Source organism: Dama dama, chromosome 5 (genome assembly GCF_033118175.1).
Source record: "Dama dama isolate Ldn47 chromosome 5, ASM3311817v1, whole genome shotgun sequence".
In the NCBI taxonomy this organism is placed as follows: domain Eukaryota; kingdom Metazoa; phylum Chordata; class Mammalia; order Artiodactyla; family Cervidae; genus Dama; species Dama dama.
Genome location: NC_083685.1, coordinates 15,886,424 through 15,903,846, shown reverse-complemented (window position 1 = coordinate 15,903,846; position 17,423 = coordinate 15,886,424). Strand labels below are relative to the sequence as shown.

Below are 17,423 nucleotides of genomic sequence, written 5' to 3'. Positions count from 1 at the left end.
CAAATGCCATACATAATGAGTCAGTGGAAAAGCTAAAACTGACTCACACCCTGAATTATTTTTCCACTGATTCTCAAACTTTAGTATATATCAGAATTACCTGGGTGGCATGTTATCAAGTCCAGTTGCTTCCAAGTGATTCTGATGCAAGTATTCCAAGGACAACATCCTGAAGCATTCCATTACACAGAGAAGCATTTGTTTTCTTCTGAAAGTGCTGTTTGCTTTGTATCTTTTTTCCCCGCTGTGAATTTCTGAGCTCTGGGCAGCTGAGACTCAGTTTGAACTTCTCCATTTAGGAAAATGTGGAATGTGTAAATGCCCAATTCTGGGGCTCCTGGTACTCAAAGACTGAAGATGATAGTGATCTAGGAACAGAATCTTTAGCCATCCAAAAAGCTTTCTTTGGCTTTAGTCTCCAGAGAGGCCCTCACCATCCTTTGGTGCCACCTAGGGGCCAGTTAGTGATTTTTAAAAGCCATTTGATGGTCCAGGTAAGGAAGGAAAATAAAGGAAAAGAAAAACATGGGAGAGGATGTGGGAAGATGCTCTGGAGATTATCTTTTATTGTTTGTAACAAATGTAAATGGCATTTATACTCCAGGTATTTCCCCACTAGAAAATAAGCCCATGAGGGGATGTACTTGTTCACTGGGCCCTTCTTAGTACCTAAAACAGTGCCCAACACATAGGAAATGCTAAACAAATATCTGTTGAATAAGTAAATGAATGACTAGCAACTTTGCTCCAGTGACAGATGCTGTACTGTTTAAAGGACTTCTCTTCAAGTGGATGGAAGGCCCAAATACACGAGATATTTCTCAACCATGCCAGTGCACAAATATTACTGATATCTCTTATGAAAATGATCTTGCATTTTCTCCATAGTGGATGCCATTGGAAAGGAGAGGCACCCTATTGTTCTGATTTAAAGTTCAGCTTAAGGGCTTTCTCCTTTCCTTGCTCTTCTTAACTAGTAGTGATAACATTCTTTTTGGAAATCTTCTAGCAAATAATCTTCATCTCTTTTGTATCTCTTATCACTTGCACTTTTGAAAAAAAGAACACACATAAAATTTATGTCCCTGTATTAATTAAGCTTCTTTTGTTTGCATGTTACTGAAATTTATTTGAGCTGGCTAAAACCAAAACCAGGGTATTTTCTACAGAAACATAGAGATGTTTCATAAAGCCCAGTAGCAATAATATAGCTGGACCTACAAGGAGAGCTTAGAACCAGTCAGGAACTTGGGTATCAGTATATTTTCTGCCTTTCTTTCTTCTCTCTTTATCATTCTTCTTGCTCTGAAGCTCAGCTTTATCTAATCCTTAGCCCTTATAGCAGCAGGTGGCTACCACATATGTAGTTTTTAAATATTCCCCTCTATTCTAACCACACACACAGAGATTAACTGTTCCTGAATCCAAATTCCCAGGAGAGAAGATAGACTGATTCAGTGTGCTGTGAGCTGAGCATGTACTTTCATAAGTGTCTGTTACGTTTCCCTGTCAGGGTGTTAGCAAGTTGGCCACCAAGTCAAGGCTTAGTAAATATTTTTATGTACCCAGAGAACATGGTTCACAGCTTTGATACACTGCCATTCAGGAAATATTCTTGAATTGGTGAATAAAAAAGTTTCACCCAACTTCCTCCTCCTTTTTTTTTTTTAATTCTAGTTTCCTTTCTTTCCCCCTTCAACAAAAGAGAAAGATGTGAGTAAAACTGGGAGGAACAGAATGATTAGCTCTAGAAATGACCAAACAGACTGTAATGGAAAAGATGAATGGGGAGAGATCTCATCTGCTTTTTCCCAGTGAGCTCTGACCTCTGAGATTTTGAAAAATAGGTAATTGGCCTACTTTTGATACATGCAAAAGCAGGGTATTTCCCCAAAATCTAGGAACATTGCAGATACGATCAGTTTAATAGAAGTATTCTCAACTCTAACTGCATATTAGATCTACCTAGATGTAGACTCAGTGGTAAAGAATCCACCTGCCAAGCAGACGTGGGTTCAGACCTTGAGTCAGAAAGATCCCCTGGAGAAGGAAATAGCAACTCACTTCAGTATTCTTGCCTATGAAATTCTATGGACAGAGGACCCTGGCAGGCTACAGTCCGTGGGGTCACAAAGTGTTGGACACAACTTAGCAACTAAACAGTAGTAGCAGAGAACTCTTAAAACTATTGATGTCAGGGTCACACTCCACTCGGTTTTCAGAATTTCAGATTATGAGACTCAGGCATCTTTTGGTTTAAAAGCTTCCTCACGTGCTTTTAATGGGCAGCCAGCCAGCCAGCCGAACTAAAGAAACATTTATTTAGACCCATGCATAACACATCACCTAATTAAGGCTCTCCACAGCTCTGTGAGGTGAGGAGTCAGGCAGAATTAATCCCATTGTACAGATAGAGTAGTTGTGGTGGCTCTGAAGATGCCCAAGTTGTAAATGGTCGAACCACAGACAGAATCTCAGTCTCCAGGGATTGTTCATCTAGTCTTGTTAAGTCATGTGCCAAACACTAATGGGCAATTAAGAGACAGTTAATAGTGCTATTGCTTGCCATCCCTTGCTGAGTGGTGCCTTTCCCCAGTTCATCTCCATTCATCTCTCTCCATGTACTTTTTGTTGCTAAATGCAGGAACTAAATAAAAAGAGGACACAGAAGGAGATGGAGCATGCCATGCTGATCCGGCATGATGAGTCCACCCGAGAGCTTGAGTACAGGCAGCTGCACACGTTACAGAAACTCCGCATGGATCTGATCCGGCTACAGCACCAGACTGAACTGGAAAACCAGCTGGAGTACAATAAGAGGCGAGAAAGGGAACTGCACAGAAAGCATGTCATGGAACTTCGGCAACAGCCAAAAAACTTAAAGGTGAGAGGAAATTCCCTGGTTTGTGTTCCAGAACACAGCTAGGCTGTATCAATGGTTCCTACACGTGGATGACTGACAGAGTCATCTGGGCAACTCCATAAAATTGCACTTTTCAGGGCCCCTCGACTACTGAATCAGAAGCACAAGAGTCTGGGTATAACAGACTCCTAAAGAGATGTTTCTGGGCCATGTGATATCTCCATTTTTTCTTTTTATCCATTATATACAACCTCTTTGACCCCCGTCATGACATTCCCTCTTTAAAATTATAACATAAAATAACAGCAGTCCATGGTTCTTATCCCAGGAAATGAGAAAGTTACCTGACAGAAATATAGCAGATAAATTTTATCAGTCATGCCAGTCAGATTATTGGCGTTAGCTACCTTGAGTGCTACTCTATTGAGAAAGACTCTAAAGCCATATGCACACTTAGTAACAAAGAGTATAATGTATTAGTGACATCTGTCCCAGGCATGGGAATCAGCAGTGACATACCAAGCATTTGTTTTACCTACACTAGAAATATGGAGCTCCTTTAGCCCTCACTACCTCCAGAGAATTTTAGCCGACTGCTAATTAACAAGCTATGTGGACTAAGCCATTGGTATATGTCAAGGAAGACATTGTCAGTATTTTCAAAGATACAAGGTCAACCTCAACCACACTGGCCATGATCCTCTGTAGCCAGATGCCAACCTGTCTAATTAGTGATCCTTGTCTTCCAAATTCCTCCACATGTTCATGAAGTGTACATGTGACTATCAAGCAACATGATGGAATGTCTTTTGGACTTACAGTAAAAAACCCCACCTTATCTTTGCCAAAATGCATATTTGATGTTGCTACATGCAAGCACTGGGACTGGGTTGTAAAGTGAAGTGTAACCCAGTGCTGTCCTTTATTGATTTGTCCAGGAGACACAGAGCAGTGAGTGATGGCCTCTATGTTGCCGTCCCCTTTCTTACTTGGAAATGGGGGAAACAGTTAAAAAGAGGTGGGGCAACAAGCAGTAGAAAACACTGAAAATTTTTATAAGGAAACCACTGAAATAATGAACAAGCTTTTAACAAACTAAGCTTCACAGTATTCCACGATCTTCTTTGAGTTGTGATTTTGTAAAAATTCATTTTTTAAATCTATTTGTAAATTCAAAACAACTTCTATTCAGACAATAAAACCAAAAGTATTGGTAGAGGTAACTCCTGTCTGTGACTTATGTATTATTTTCATTATCATTGACTAGTAGTATCGGTCACTGCACCAAAAGACAGTTGGTCCCAGAACCTATACTGTATCATGAGAATGGAAGACTTTCTGTGTTTACTGATGTGCCTTTATTTTCCTTTTGTCACTTTTTCTATACAGGCCATGGAAATGCAAATTAAAAAACAGTTTCAGGACACTTGCAAAGTACAGACCAAACAGTATAAAGCACTCAAGAATCACCAGTTGGAAGTTACTCCAAAGAATGAGCACAAAACAATCTTAAAGACACTGAAAGATGAGCAGACAAGAAAACTTGCCATTTTGGCAGAGCAGTATGAACAGAGTATAAATGAAATGATGGCCTCTCAAGCGGTAAGTGGTTTAGGTTCAGTGCCACGGCTTCAAGAGCTTTGGGAATCAAGAAAATTCAAGATCCAGCCTTTTGGTCCCAGGATGATTCTTGTGCACATTTAGGATATTGGTGTTTTTCCGCCCAAAGAACTGAAGGAAATGACGCCGCTGAATAAAGCCAAGCCAGTGCGGATACTTGCTGGAGTGTGTTTTAAGAGATGGAATTCAAGGAATAATGCACTAAATGAAACCTGTGGCACATAGGTTCTTTGAGGGCACAGTGTGATAGATACCACATGTAATATCATAATTTAATTTGCCAAAGATTTCACAGCTAATTTCAGGCACAAATGAATGAGACACACAGACACATTCATTTGGTAAAATCTTACTAAGCACCTATGCTCAGCACTCTGCTGGGCTCAGAGATAAGAGTGATGAACTAGAGAGATGACAGTGGTCCCTGTCCTCACACATTTATCAGTCAAGTAAGAAGGTCAGATAATTAAGCAATGAAAATAAAACATAAAAGTGCTTTGAACTGGGAGGTGCCAGGATCTATGGGAGGGTAAGTAGGAACAATGAATCTGGTCTAGGAAAAGCTTCTCAGCAGGAGCCAAGAAGCATGAAGGAATTTATTGATGCAAACAGGTTATGTGGAAAAGGGCCTACATAGACAGAGGCTCAAAGATAGAAAGTATGCATTTGGGGAGTGAAAGAACTATGGCATGAGCCCAAAAGTTCAAGGAGGAGGATTGTGGGAGCCCAAAATGGTGAAGTCATAACTTAGGTCTTGGTGAGCCAGGGATGGGAATTTGCCCAGTAATTCAATGAAGGTTTCACAAGGAGATGACTCTTAAAAGAGTAATAGTTGGTCAAAAGAGCAGAAATGGAAAAATTACTCCTGGCAGACAATACAGTATATGTAAAGATTCCAGGGCCTGAAAGAGGATGGTGCATTTGAGAAACTATGAGTAGTTGGTGGTAGGAGGAGGGTAGGAGGATCCAGCTGGTGGATAATCAGGGGTCAGAGCCTCAAAAGCTGGGAATGTGGACATTGTTCTATCAACAATGAAGAGCTGCTAAAAGGACTTGCACAGTGGTCCAGTGGTTAAGACTGCACTTCCACTGCAGGGGGCATGGTTAGGGGACCAAGATCCTACATGCGTGCGGTGTGGTCAAAAGAGAAAGAGAGAGAGAGCTGCTGAAACCTATCTAAAGAAGGAAAGTGACAGGATCCAATGTGGGCTGTAGAAAGATACTGGCCGTAAATGCGGCAAATGCAGGTAACGAGACCTATTAGAAAGCTATTGTAATAGTCCAGGGGGAAAAAATGAAGCCCTGAACTAAGAACATGGTAATGGAGGTAATGAGGAGGGAGAGGAGGATTTGAGGAATATTTAGGAGGTAGAATGGAGAGAACTTAGGGACCAATTTGAGAGGTAGGTTTGATAACAGTGGAACGGGTCATCATTTTACCAAGATAGAAAATCAGAAGGAGGAATGAGTTTGGGTGCCTTGAAGATACTTGGCCTGTTAACTGAGCTCTGTGGGTATCTAGGTGGAAAGGTACAGAGATGGTAATCTTCAGTTCAAAAGGGTGTCAGAATTAACATCAAAAAGTTAGTCATTGTTGACTTCCCTGGTGGTCCAGAGGTTAAGATTCTGCATTTCAAATGCAGGGGGCTCGGGTTTGATCCCTGGTAGAGTTTGATCCCTAGGCTAGGAACTAAGATGCCACATGCCATGTAGCATGGCCAAAAATAATTCTTAATTTAAAAATTTTTAAATTTAAAAGACTTCCTTGGCCATCCAGTGAATTAGACTGTGCTTCTAATGCAGGGGGCACAGGTTCAGTTCCTGATTGGGGAACTAAGATCGCTGATGCCATGAGACACAGCCAAAAAAAGTTAGTCATTATTATATGGGGGCAGTTGTAGCTGTTGGGAATACCTGAGACCTCCATGGGATAGGAGATTGTGTTTAAAGAGGAAGAGGACTCAGAACAGCGTAGTGGGCACCAACATTTGAGGGCAAAGTAGAAGTTAGACCAAAGAAGATGAATAACCAGCATTGTGGAAGGGGAACCAAAAAGAGTGTCACAGAAGCCAGAGCAAAGGTTTCTAGTTGATGAATTCAAATGTTTCAGAGAGACCAGGTGGACCCAGCAGTGGCTTTGTCCATTGCTTGTCACAGACAGTGGAGTGCTGGAAATGGAAAAAAGGGATTATAGAATGAGATTAAAACTGTGAGACTGCTTTTCCCAGATTCTTGTCAGTGAAGGAAAGGCGAAATAGAGCTCTAGCTAAAGGAAGAAACAGTTAGAGGGGGACTTCTACTAATTGGAAAGGCTTAAACATGTTCTTAGTTGAGGATAGCTGCTGCTGCTGCTAAGTCACTTCAGTCGTGTCTGACTCTGTGCGACCCCATAGACAGCAGCCCACCAGGCTCCGCCATCCCTGGGATTCTCCAGGCAAGAACACTGGAGTGGGTCGCCATTTCCTTCTCCAGTGCATGAAAGTGAAAAGTGAAAGTAAAGTCGCTCAGTTGTGTCCGATTCTTCGCGACCCCATGGACTGCAGCCTACCAAGCTCGTCTGTCCATGGGATTTTCCAGGCAAGAGTACTGGAGTGGGGTGCCATTGCCTTCTCCAAGTTGAGAATAGAAACCAGTGTGATTCATTCATCATCCATCTAATAAGTATTTATTGAATGCCTCTGCTGTGCCCCTGACATCCAGTAATAATGGGATGAAGAAAACAGAGGTTGATAATGTCCTCATGGAATTTATGAAAGAGTGAAGGAAACAGATGTTGGAAAAATCTACATGTAACAGCAGAACAAGTGCAGTGTGCCCACAGAGCGAGGCTAGTCTGGAGAGTCAGGAAAGGCCTCTCAGACAAAGTGGTTATTTAAGCCAGCGGGTAGGGAGCACATTCTAGGCAAAACTATTATACATTTGTAAAGATGGGAATGACAGTATCACTTTTAAAAGACTCAAAGTCCATTGTATTTGGAATATGGAGAACTAGGAGGCAACTAACACAAAAATAAGACTAGATCATGTATAGGCTAGTAAGCTTTCTTAAGAATTTTGATCTTATCATAAAAGCATTGGGAAGCCATTAAAGAGCAATAAGGAGGAGACTGATGTCAGATTTAAATTTTTAAATGATAACTGGTGAAATGTGGAGAATGGCTTGGGAGATAGCAAGTGCAGGTATAAGGAAAGCATGTATAAAGTTGCTGCCTTTAACTGGGTGTGAAGGAATGGTGGCCAGACTAGAGAGGAAACAGGATGAAACAGAAAGTGACTCAGTTTGAGAACTAGGCAGGAGGTGGAACTAGAAGCATTTAGTAACAGATTGAATGTGGAGAGTGAGATATTAAGAATGACACCCAGTCTCTCGTTTGCATAAAATGGTAGATGATGATACCGTTTATCTATATGGTCAAAAAAGGAATTGGAAATTGGGAAAGTGGGAAGGAAACAATGATTAGTTAGTAGTATTAGGTTGGTGCAAAAGTAATTACAATTTCAGACCCTAAATTTTAAATCATTATGACTAGGCTCAAACACATCTTTATTAATCAAAATAGGAACCATTATAATCAACACATTTTTACCAATAAGAAATAAGTTTGTTTATTCCTATAGCTTAAAAATCTGTGCTTCAGAATTCAACAAACTTTTGGAAAGCATTTTCTGGCTCCTGCCGGTTGTGGAAGCATTTTTCCTACAAAAAGTTGTCTAGATGCTTGAAGAAGTGGAAGTTGGCTGACGAGAGGTCAGGTGAATATGGCAGATGAAGCAAAACTTCATAGTCCAGTTCATTGAACTTCTGAAGCATTGGCTGTGTGACATGCACTTGAGCGTTGTTGTGGAGAATTGGACCCTTTCTGTTGATCGATGCTGGCTGCAGGAGTTGCAGTTTTTGGTGCCTATCATCAATTTGCTGAGCATACTTTTCAGATGTAATGATTTCACCAGGATTCAGAAAGCTGTAGTGGATCAAGTGACAGCAGACCACCAAACACTGACTTTGACCTTTTTTGGTACAAGTTTGGCTTTGAGAGGTGCTTTGGCTTCTCAGTCCATCCACTGACCTGGTCATCACTGGTTGTCATATAAAATCCACTTTTCATTGCACATCTCAATTCAACCAAGAAATTGTCATCGCTTGCACAGAATAAGAGAAGATGTCACTTCAAAACAATGATTTTTATTTTTGGTCAGCTCACGAGGCACCCACTTACCAAGTTTTTTCACCTTTCCAATTTGCTTTAAATGCTGAACGACCATAGAACAGTCAACATTGAGTTCTTGGGCAACTTCTCGTGTGGTTGTAAGATCAGCTTTGATGATCCTGTCAGTTGGTCATTGTCAACTTCTGATGGCTGGCCTCTGTGCTTCTCATCTTTAAGGCTCTTGTTTCCTTTGCAAAACTTGAGTGACCACTGCACTGTACGTGCAATTCCTGGGCCAAATATGTTGTTGATGTTGTGAGTTGTCTCCACTGTTTTATGACCCATTTTACACTCAAATAAGAAAATCACTTGAATTTGCTTTTTGTCTAACATCATTTCCATATTCCAAAGTACATATAAAATAAATAGTAAGTAATAATTCACTAGCAAAAATCATAAATCAAGAAATGTGAATTAAAATGTATAACATAACCACATTTATTTAAGAACATATTTCAATATCAAATGCAATGCAAAACCACAGTTACTTTTGCACCAACGTAATAGTTGTGTTGAGGGACTTTCCTGGCAGTCCAGTGGTTAAGACTCTGCACTTCTACTGCAGAGGGCAAGGGTTCCATCCCTGGTCAGGGAACTAAGATCCTGCATGCTGCACAGTGCGACCAGAAAAATACACAAACACACATATATGTATGTATGTATGTAAATATATATACATATATTAGTCATGTTGAGCTTGAAGGCCTGGGAACCATCCAGATGAAGATATCTCGTATAGAGTGGATAAGCTAGCCTGAATCTCAGAAACGAAGTCTGAAATAGAGGTGTGGTTGTGGGAATCATTTGCAGAAAGATGGTGATTGAAACCTTTGAAATAGATGAGACTCCTCAGGAAGGGAGGTTAGAGGAAGAAGACTGACAAACTCCTAAGGAGCACCCACATTTAATGACCCAGTGAGTTAGAGAATAACTGGAAAAGGAAAGGAAGGAAGGAAGAACCAAGAGGGTGTGGTGTCTCAGAAGCCAGGAGAGAGTTCAGGAAGGAAGGGGCAGCCCATAGTATCACATGTTCCTGGGAGGACAGGTAAGATAAGGGCCCCTTCAGGATGGTCAGAGATGAGATATAAGATCAGGATGAGGAGTGCATACAGGAGTTAAAGGTAAGAAGGAGAGAATTAGCAGTTGGGACATAAAGATTGGTGGCATTCCAATAAAGATTGGGTTTTGTTCCTATTTGTAATTCTCAGCATCTGCTACAATGCCTAGCATCCAACAAGTGCTCAATGGATGTTTGTTACATAAGATGAGAGAGAACAGGGTCAGGAATATAGGTTCATGATTGCCCTTGAATAAAAGAAGAGAAATAACCCTTCCTTCTGTGGCAGGGAGGAGATAAAAGTACAGATGATAATTACAGCTTCCTTTACTACCCACTTACCATGTGCCAGGCACTGTTGTAAGTATTTTGTGTTATATCATTTTTGTGAATCCCCTCTAACCTTTGAAGTAGTTACTTTTTTTAAACCCTGATTTACTTGTGAGGAAACTGAGGTTTATTGAAGTTAAGTTACTTGCTTAGGGTAAGGATTAACAAACTTTTTCTGTAAAGGGGCAGATGGTAAATGTTTTAGGCTTTTGTGGACCACAGAGTCTGTGTCACAACTACTCAACTCTGCCATTGTCATACAAAAGCAGTCATAGATAGTCCATCCATGAATGAGTGTGTCTGTTCCAGGAAAACTTCATTTACAGAAATAGGCAGCAAGCCAAATTTGCCCTTTGGGCCATAGTGTACCCACTCTTGACTTAGTGGGTCATTTAATGGTAAGTAGCTAATTAGTGGTGGAACTGCATTTTGAACCCGTTTTGGGGGACCCTGTAAGCCTGGCCACTACTGTATTATGCTGCTTCTATCACATCCCTTTCTTGAATTTAACCCAGTAGAGGGAACAGACCTGATGTTTACCCAAACTTTTATAACACTTCCTAATGGATTTGGTATGTGCAACTTTGAGTTGATGAATATCAAATACTGTAATATCCTCTGCTTTCTAGACTGACAGTTTTTTAGAGTCAGAGCTGGTTAAGAGTAACATAGTTACTGACATTAATAATGGAATGCCAGAAATAAAAGAAGACAAAGGTAATTCAGTGGTCTGAATTGTCCAGAGAATGAGCCTCTGGCCAGTACTCATGACAATTAACCAAACCAGGTAGAAAATAATAGACTTCATTCCCTTTATTGGTAAGAAACCTCTCATATCAAGAGGGAATCAAGAACAACCTCACTGGAGCCAGTAAACCCTTTGGGCTTTACCTGAGCTGTTGCTGCTACAGAGTGACCATTCTATGTGTCTAATATCTCTTCTCCCTTCATTTGTCACTGGGAGAATGAGAAGAGTAGCATCCTCTCTAGTGGGTGGATTTGAGTGAAAACTGGTTAGGATTAATTATTAGAAAGTACTTTGGAAATATGACTCCATTATTTATTTTGTGTTCCTTTGATAGAGTACATTTCTCCAAAAGTACAAAAGAAGACACTATAAAAATAACTTTATAAAACTATTCTAATAACATTTCAAAAAGCCATAACTCAGTCAAGAGATTAAGAAATGCTGTTACTTGTCATAAATTGTACAGAATAGGGAAAGCAGTTTAAGGTAGAAAGTAAATATCTTGGCAAAGCGGTCTGTATGGAAACATGCCAATATACTCAGGGTAGACAGAACTGTCTAATTCAAGAGTTCTAATCTTATAGTTCGCAGCTGAACTGAGGGCCTGCTAAATCTAGACCAAACTATACCTGGTGGGGCAGGAGGGCCATCATCCCTAAACACAGTCCTGCTAATGGCCCTAAATTTTCGACTGTACTTATTGAAAGGTTGGCGTTTCTGCTGGTTGCCTTGGCCCATTCCCCACACAGGATCAGTATCCTGGTGAATAAATAATACAAAGCACGGGTGCTACAGGGAGCAAGGGAAATTTTATCTAGATTTCACTACTTCAAACTGGAATATGCCCCTTAAGATTATCCAGGCTACCTTCTATGGGAAAGAGATTTTGAACCACTTGAGTTTTCGATGGCTGGCCAGCAGGATAAAGTATAGCCAACATTATAGGGACCAAATTTACTTGCTAGGAACATAATGGTACTGTGGTATATTCCTCAAATGTTATGGAGATTGGACTTTTTTTTTTCTTCTTCTTCTTCTTAGAGCTAAGGATATCTAAATGTATGATGGTTTGGGGCTTAAAGATATCTAAATATGGAAATGGTCAGTCAAAATAATGATCACAGCTGCTGTTCACTGACCCTTTGGTAGACATCAAGAACTATGCCTAGAATTTTATATGAATTTTTTCATTTAATCTTCATACAAATCTTAGAAAGCAAAAACTATTACTGTTACTTGCTTGAGATGAAAAAAAAAAGAGAGAGAGAGAGACTTGGAGAGGTTAAGTAACTTACTAAGACACACCTCAGTGAATAATGAGGCTGGAATTCTAGCTCAGGAGTCTGCCTCTGAAAGCCCACAGGCTTAATCTCTGGAGTGCGGAGCTTTCCTGGCTCCTGCTAGTGTAGTTTTAAGAAAGCCAGATTTCCTTAAGAAAAGAGTGTTTTTGCTTTCTTAAGAATGTTTTTTTAAAAAGGGAAGTGTTTTTAGAGCTTGTAGCCCATCAGGCAGAATGTGCTATCTTTGATTTGTAACTCTGAATGTAGCCAGGGCATCTGATTTCCTGAGGGGCCCAATTCAGTCCAGACAAGGAAGCATCCTCCCGTAGTCACCATGCACTGTAAGCTAGGAGCCAATCACAGTATGTGTCTTCTGTGCCTGCAGTTACGGCTAGATGAGGCTCAAGAAGCAGAATGCCAGGCCTTGAGGCTACAGCTCCAGCAGGAAATGGAGCTGCTCAATGCCTACCAGAGCAAAATCAAGATGCAAACAGAGGCACAACATGAACGTGAGCTCCAGAAGCTAGAGCAGAGGGTGTCTCTGCGCAGAGCACATCTTGAACAGAAGGTATGAGCGTGTTGCCAAGGGGTCTTGTACCACTGGGTGGAGGCTGGGCGTGACCCTTGTTTGTGTAACCGGCGGTTAACGAGGTGCTGTTCCCTTCGCACCTGCATTGACCCTCCTAGTGCCTGAGAGGTAGGCACAGTCCCCATTCCACATGCAGGACGCTGAGGCTCGAAAGGCTTAGGTCACTTGTGTAGATCTGATCCCACAGCCTGAGTTCTGTCTATTACTCTGCTCAGAAACCCTCCACCTTCATAGTCTGAGGGCTGACACAGGTAACTAGGTAGCTGATTTGACATACGAAAGGTACTATAAGTTGATAGCATGGCCGCTGAATGGCCTGAGGAAGCCAAATGCAGATCTGGTTTTTGTTCTCAGCTATTTCTAAACCAAAAGACATCACCAGCATTTTTTTGTTAAAAAAATCAAAATGAAGAGAGACTGATATTGCTATACTTAATGTTATCAGATTTTAAAATATTTATTGTTTTTAGATGTTACAAGGAATATGAAGTAGAAAAGATGCCATAAAGCATCTCAAAGCCATTAAGTGTGTATTTGCTTAACCAGTTATTTGGGCTTTCTTCTGGTAGTTCCCAGAGGTCAACGAGAAAGACTATTTTCCCAGTTCCTGATCTAGAACTAAATTGCTACTAATCCAGGGGGCTTTTGACTCTCTCTGGGAAAGCTACATAATCTAATTGTCTTTTAGCTTCTCCTGAACCATCTCCTGCTGAGACAGGACACTGACCTAGATCAGCCCAGTTGCTTGACTTGCTAGCAGGGCAGTGCCAGCCCCAGGTGGCCCCAAACATTTTTATTCTTGTGAGCAACTTTTAAATATGACGGATGAGACACACAGCATCTATCACAGGACCCTCCCAGCCTGCCCCAGACTAGTTTAACTCTTGGTTCCCATGTGTTTGTGTGTCATCTGTGTGCATCTGTGTGTAAATGTATGCCTATTGGGAGCTCCTTTCCATTAAGAACTGCTCATTGTGCTTATTTCAGATTGAAGAAGAGCTGGCTGCCCTTCAGAAGGAACGCAGCGAGAGAATAAAGTACCTATTGGAAAGGCAAGAGCGAGAGATTGAAACTTTTGACATGGAGAGCCTCAGAATGGGATTTGGGAATTTGGTTACATTAGATTTTCCTAAGGAGGACTATAGATGAGATTAAATTTTTTTGCCATTTACAAAAAAAAAGAAAACAGAAAAAAATTCAGACCCTACAAGACCACATTCCCCATTTTAACGGGCGTTGCTCTCACTCTCTCTCTCTCTCTTACTCTTACTGACATCGTGTCGGACTAGTGCCTGTTTATTCTTACTCCATCAGGGGCCCCCTTCCTCCCCCCGTGTCAACTTTCAGTGCTGGCCAGAACGTGGCCGTCTCTTCTATTCATAGTACACGTCACAATATTGATGTGATTCAAAATGTTTCAGTGAAAACTTTGGAGACAGTTTTAACAAAACCAATACACCACCACCAACAAAAAAAGTGGATGTATATTGCTTTAAGCAATCACTCATTACCACCAATCTGTGAAAGTAAAGCAAAAAATAATAATAATAATAAATGCCAAGGGGGAGAGAGACACAATATCCGCAGCCTTACACCTTAACTAGCTGCTGCATTATTTTATTTTATTTTATTTTTTGGTATTTATTCATCAGGAATTAAAAAAAAAAACAAAGTTTTATTAAAGATTGAAAATTTGATACATTTTACAGAAACTAATTGTGATGTACATATCAGTGGTGACATATTATTACTTTTTTGGGGAATGGGGTGGGTGGGTGGGGTGAAGAGATCTTGTGATTTTTAAGAACCTGCTGGCAAGAGTTTAACTTGTCTTCAGCATATTCTGATTGTATCATAATCATTTTCTGCTGTTGCAGAGGATGTGAATACACTTAAGGAGCTCACAGAATCCCAGTAGCACAAATTGGGCTTTGGCAAATCGTGTATTTTGTGTATAGAAGGAATTTAAGGAGAGGTATTACTTATTTTCATATTGTATTTTAACTGTTTCTCTGATCAAATTTTTTTACTTCCTCCTCCTAGTCCTCCCCACCTCCCTCCTTTTCCAATTCAGTATTTGGAGTTCAGCACTGTCTCTCAATCAGATCATCTTGATCTTTTTTCTTTATTTCCCTGCCCCTCCCTAAATCCCATATCTTGGTCATAAATATTGCATTATTCACACTTTCAAACTGTGTATTTTCTTACAATAAAAAATGATGGAAAAAAAAAAGGCTTTACTTCTTTTGCATGCACTTTAAAAAAAAAAAAAAAACATTTTTCAGGTTCCAAGGAAGAGCATGATACTGTCAGAGCTTTTAATTATATTTGTAAATAAAAGTGTTCATCACATTGCCTTGCTGTGTTCTTGTAGCAGGAAGTTTCCTTTCTAGGTTCGTCAGTTCCTAACGCAGAAGGAGAGCTGCCCTCCAGAAACTGTTCTCCATGTCCCCTCAGGAAGAGCCATTCAAGATTTTCAGGTAAAGCTGTGTCTTCAAGTTCCTCTACAGAGCTGAAGATGGTGTTGCACTGTCTGCACACTTGCACGTGCATGCGTACACACACACACACACACACACACTGTGCCAATCGTAGGAGCATGTATTGCTGAGAAAATTTCAGTTCAGTTCAGTCGCTCAGTCATGTGACCCCATGGACTGCAGCACACCAGGCTTCCCTGTCCATCACCAACTCCTGGAGCTTGTTCAAACTCATATCCATTGAGTCAGTGATGCCCTCCAAGCATCTCATTCTCTGTCGTCCCCTTCTCCTCTCACCTTCAGTCTTTCCCAGCATCAGGGTCTTTTCAAATGAGTCAGTTCTTCACATCAGGTGGCCAAAGTATTGGAGTTTCAGCTTCAGCATCAGTCCTTCCAGTGAATATTCAGGACTCATTTCTTTAGGATGGACTGGTTGGATCTCCTTGCAGTCCAAGGGACTCTCAAGAGTATTCTCCAACACCACAGTTCAAAAGCATCAATTCTTCGGCGCTCAGCTTTCTTCACAGTCCAACTCACATCCATACATGACCACTGAAAAAACCATAGCCTTGACTAGACGGACCTTTGTTGACAAAGTAATGTCTCTGCTTTTTAATACGCTGTCTAGGTCATAGCTTTTCTTCCAAGGAGTGTCTTAATTTCACAGCTGCAATTACCATCTGCAGTGATTTTGGAGTCCAAAAACATAAAGTCTGCCACTGTTTCCACTGTTTCCCCATCTATTTTTTATGAAGTGATGGGACCAGATGCCATGATCTTAGATTTCTGAATGTTGAGCTTTAAGTCAACTTTTTCACTCTCTTCTTTCACTTTCATCAAGAGGCTCTTTAGTTCTTCACTTTCTGCCATGAGGGTGGTGTCATCTGTATATCTGAGGTTATTGATGTTTCTCATGGCAATCTTGATTCCAGCTTGTGCTTCCTCCAGCCCAGTGTTTCTCATGATGTACTCTGCATATAAGTTAAATAAGCAGGGTGACAATATACAGCCTTGACGTACTCCTTTCCATATTTGGAACCAGTCTGTTCCATGTCCAGTTGTAACTGTTGCTTCCTGACCTGCATATAGATTTCTCAAGAGGCAGGTCAGGTGGTCTGGTATTCCCATCTCTTTCAGAATTTTCCACAGTTTGTTGTGATCCACACAGTCAAAGGCTTTGGCATAGTCAATAAAGCAGAAATAGATGTTTTTCTGGAACTCTCTTGCTTTTTCAATGATCCAGCAGATTTTTGATTGCTTTTTTGATGATCCAACAGATGTTGGCAATTTGATCTCTGGTTCCTCTGCCTTTTCGAAAACCAGCTTGAACATCTGGAAGTTCACAGTTCACATATTATTGAAGCCTGGCTTGTAGAATTTTGAGCATTACTTTACTAGCATGTGAGATTGCAATTATGCGGGAGTTTGAGAATTCTTTGGCATTGCCTTTCTTTGGTATTAGAATGAAAACACCTTTTCCAGTCCTGTGGCCACTGTTGAGTTTTCCAAATTTGCTGCCACATTGAGTGCAGCACTTTCACAGCATCATCTTTTAGGATTTAAAATAGCTCAACTGGAATTCCATCACCTCTACTAGCTTTGTAGTGATGCTTCCTAAGGCCCACTTGACTTCACATTCCAGGATGTCTGGCTCTAGGTGAGTGATCACACTATCGTGATTATCTGGGTCATGAAGATCTTTTTTGTACAGTTCTTCTGTGTATTCTTGCCACCTCTTCTTAACATCTTCTGCTTCTGTTAAGTACATACCATTTTGTCCTTTATTGTGCCCATCTTTGCAAGAAATGTTCCCTTGGTATCTCTGATTTTGTTGAAGGGATCTCTAGTCTTTCCCATTCTATTGTTTTTCTCTATTTCTTTGCACTGATCACTGAGGAAGGTTTTCTTATCTCTCCTTGGTATTCTTTGGAACTCTGCACTCAGCTGAGTATATCTTTCCTTTTCTCCTTTGCTTTTCACTTCTCTTCTTTTTACAGCTGTTTGTAAGGCCTCCTCAGACAGCCATTTTTCTTTTTTGCATTTCTTTTTCTTGGGGTTGGTCTTGATCCCTGTCTCTGAGAGAAGTGAGGCACCTTAGAAGCAGGCTATGAAGAAGACTTTATAACCAAATATTTGAAATTATCCCACTGTAATAGTAGATACCCCCTCCCCTCATAGCTTTTATTAGAATAATTTTATGCACGTGACAATGAAGGAGTAAAATATTAATATATAACTTCTAGGGTAT

The 17,423-nt window shown here is 40.7% G+C and overlaps 1 protein-coding gene across 6 annotated transcripts in view; it reads left to right on the top strand.

Annotated features, from left to right (window-relative positions):
• TAOK3 (TAO kinase 3) overlaps window positions 1–15,018 on the top strand; it is a 184,201-nt gene extending 169,183 nt beyond the window's left edge. For 5 of the 6 annotated variants that reach the window (XM_061141880.1, XM_061141883.1, XM_061141882.1 and 2 more), the window contains 4 exons: window positions 2,645–2,884; window positions 4,253–4,465; window positions 12,492–12,674; window positions 13,683–15,018. In XM_061141880.1, coding sequence (XP_060997863.1) covers window positions 2,645–2,884; window positions 4,253–4,465; window positions 12,492–12,674; window positions 13,683–13,844 — 798 coding nt within the window. In that variant the 3' untranslated portion in view covers window positions 13,845–15,018. The remainder of the gene's footprint in view (window positions 1–2,644; window positions 2,885–4,252; window positions 4,466–12,491; window positions 12,675–13,682) is intronic. The other variant, XM_061141886.1, reaches the window with a different exon arrangement.
• Window positions 15,019–17,423: the final 2,405 nt, after the last annotated feature.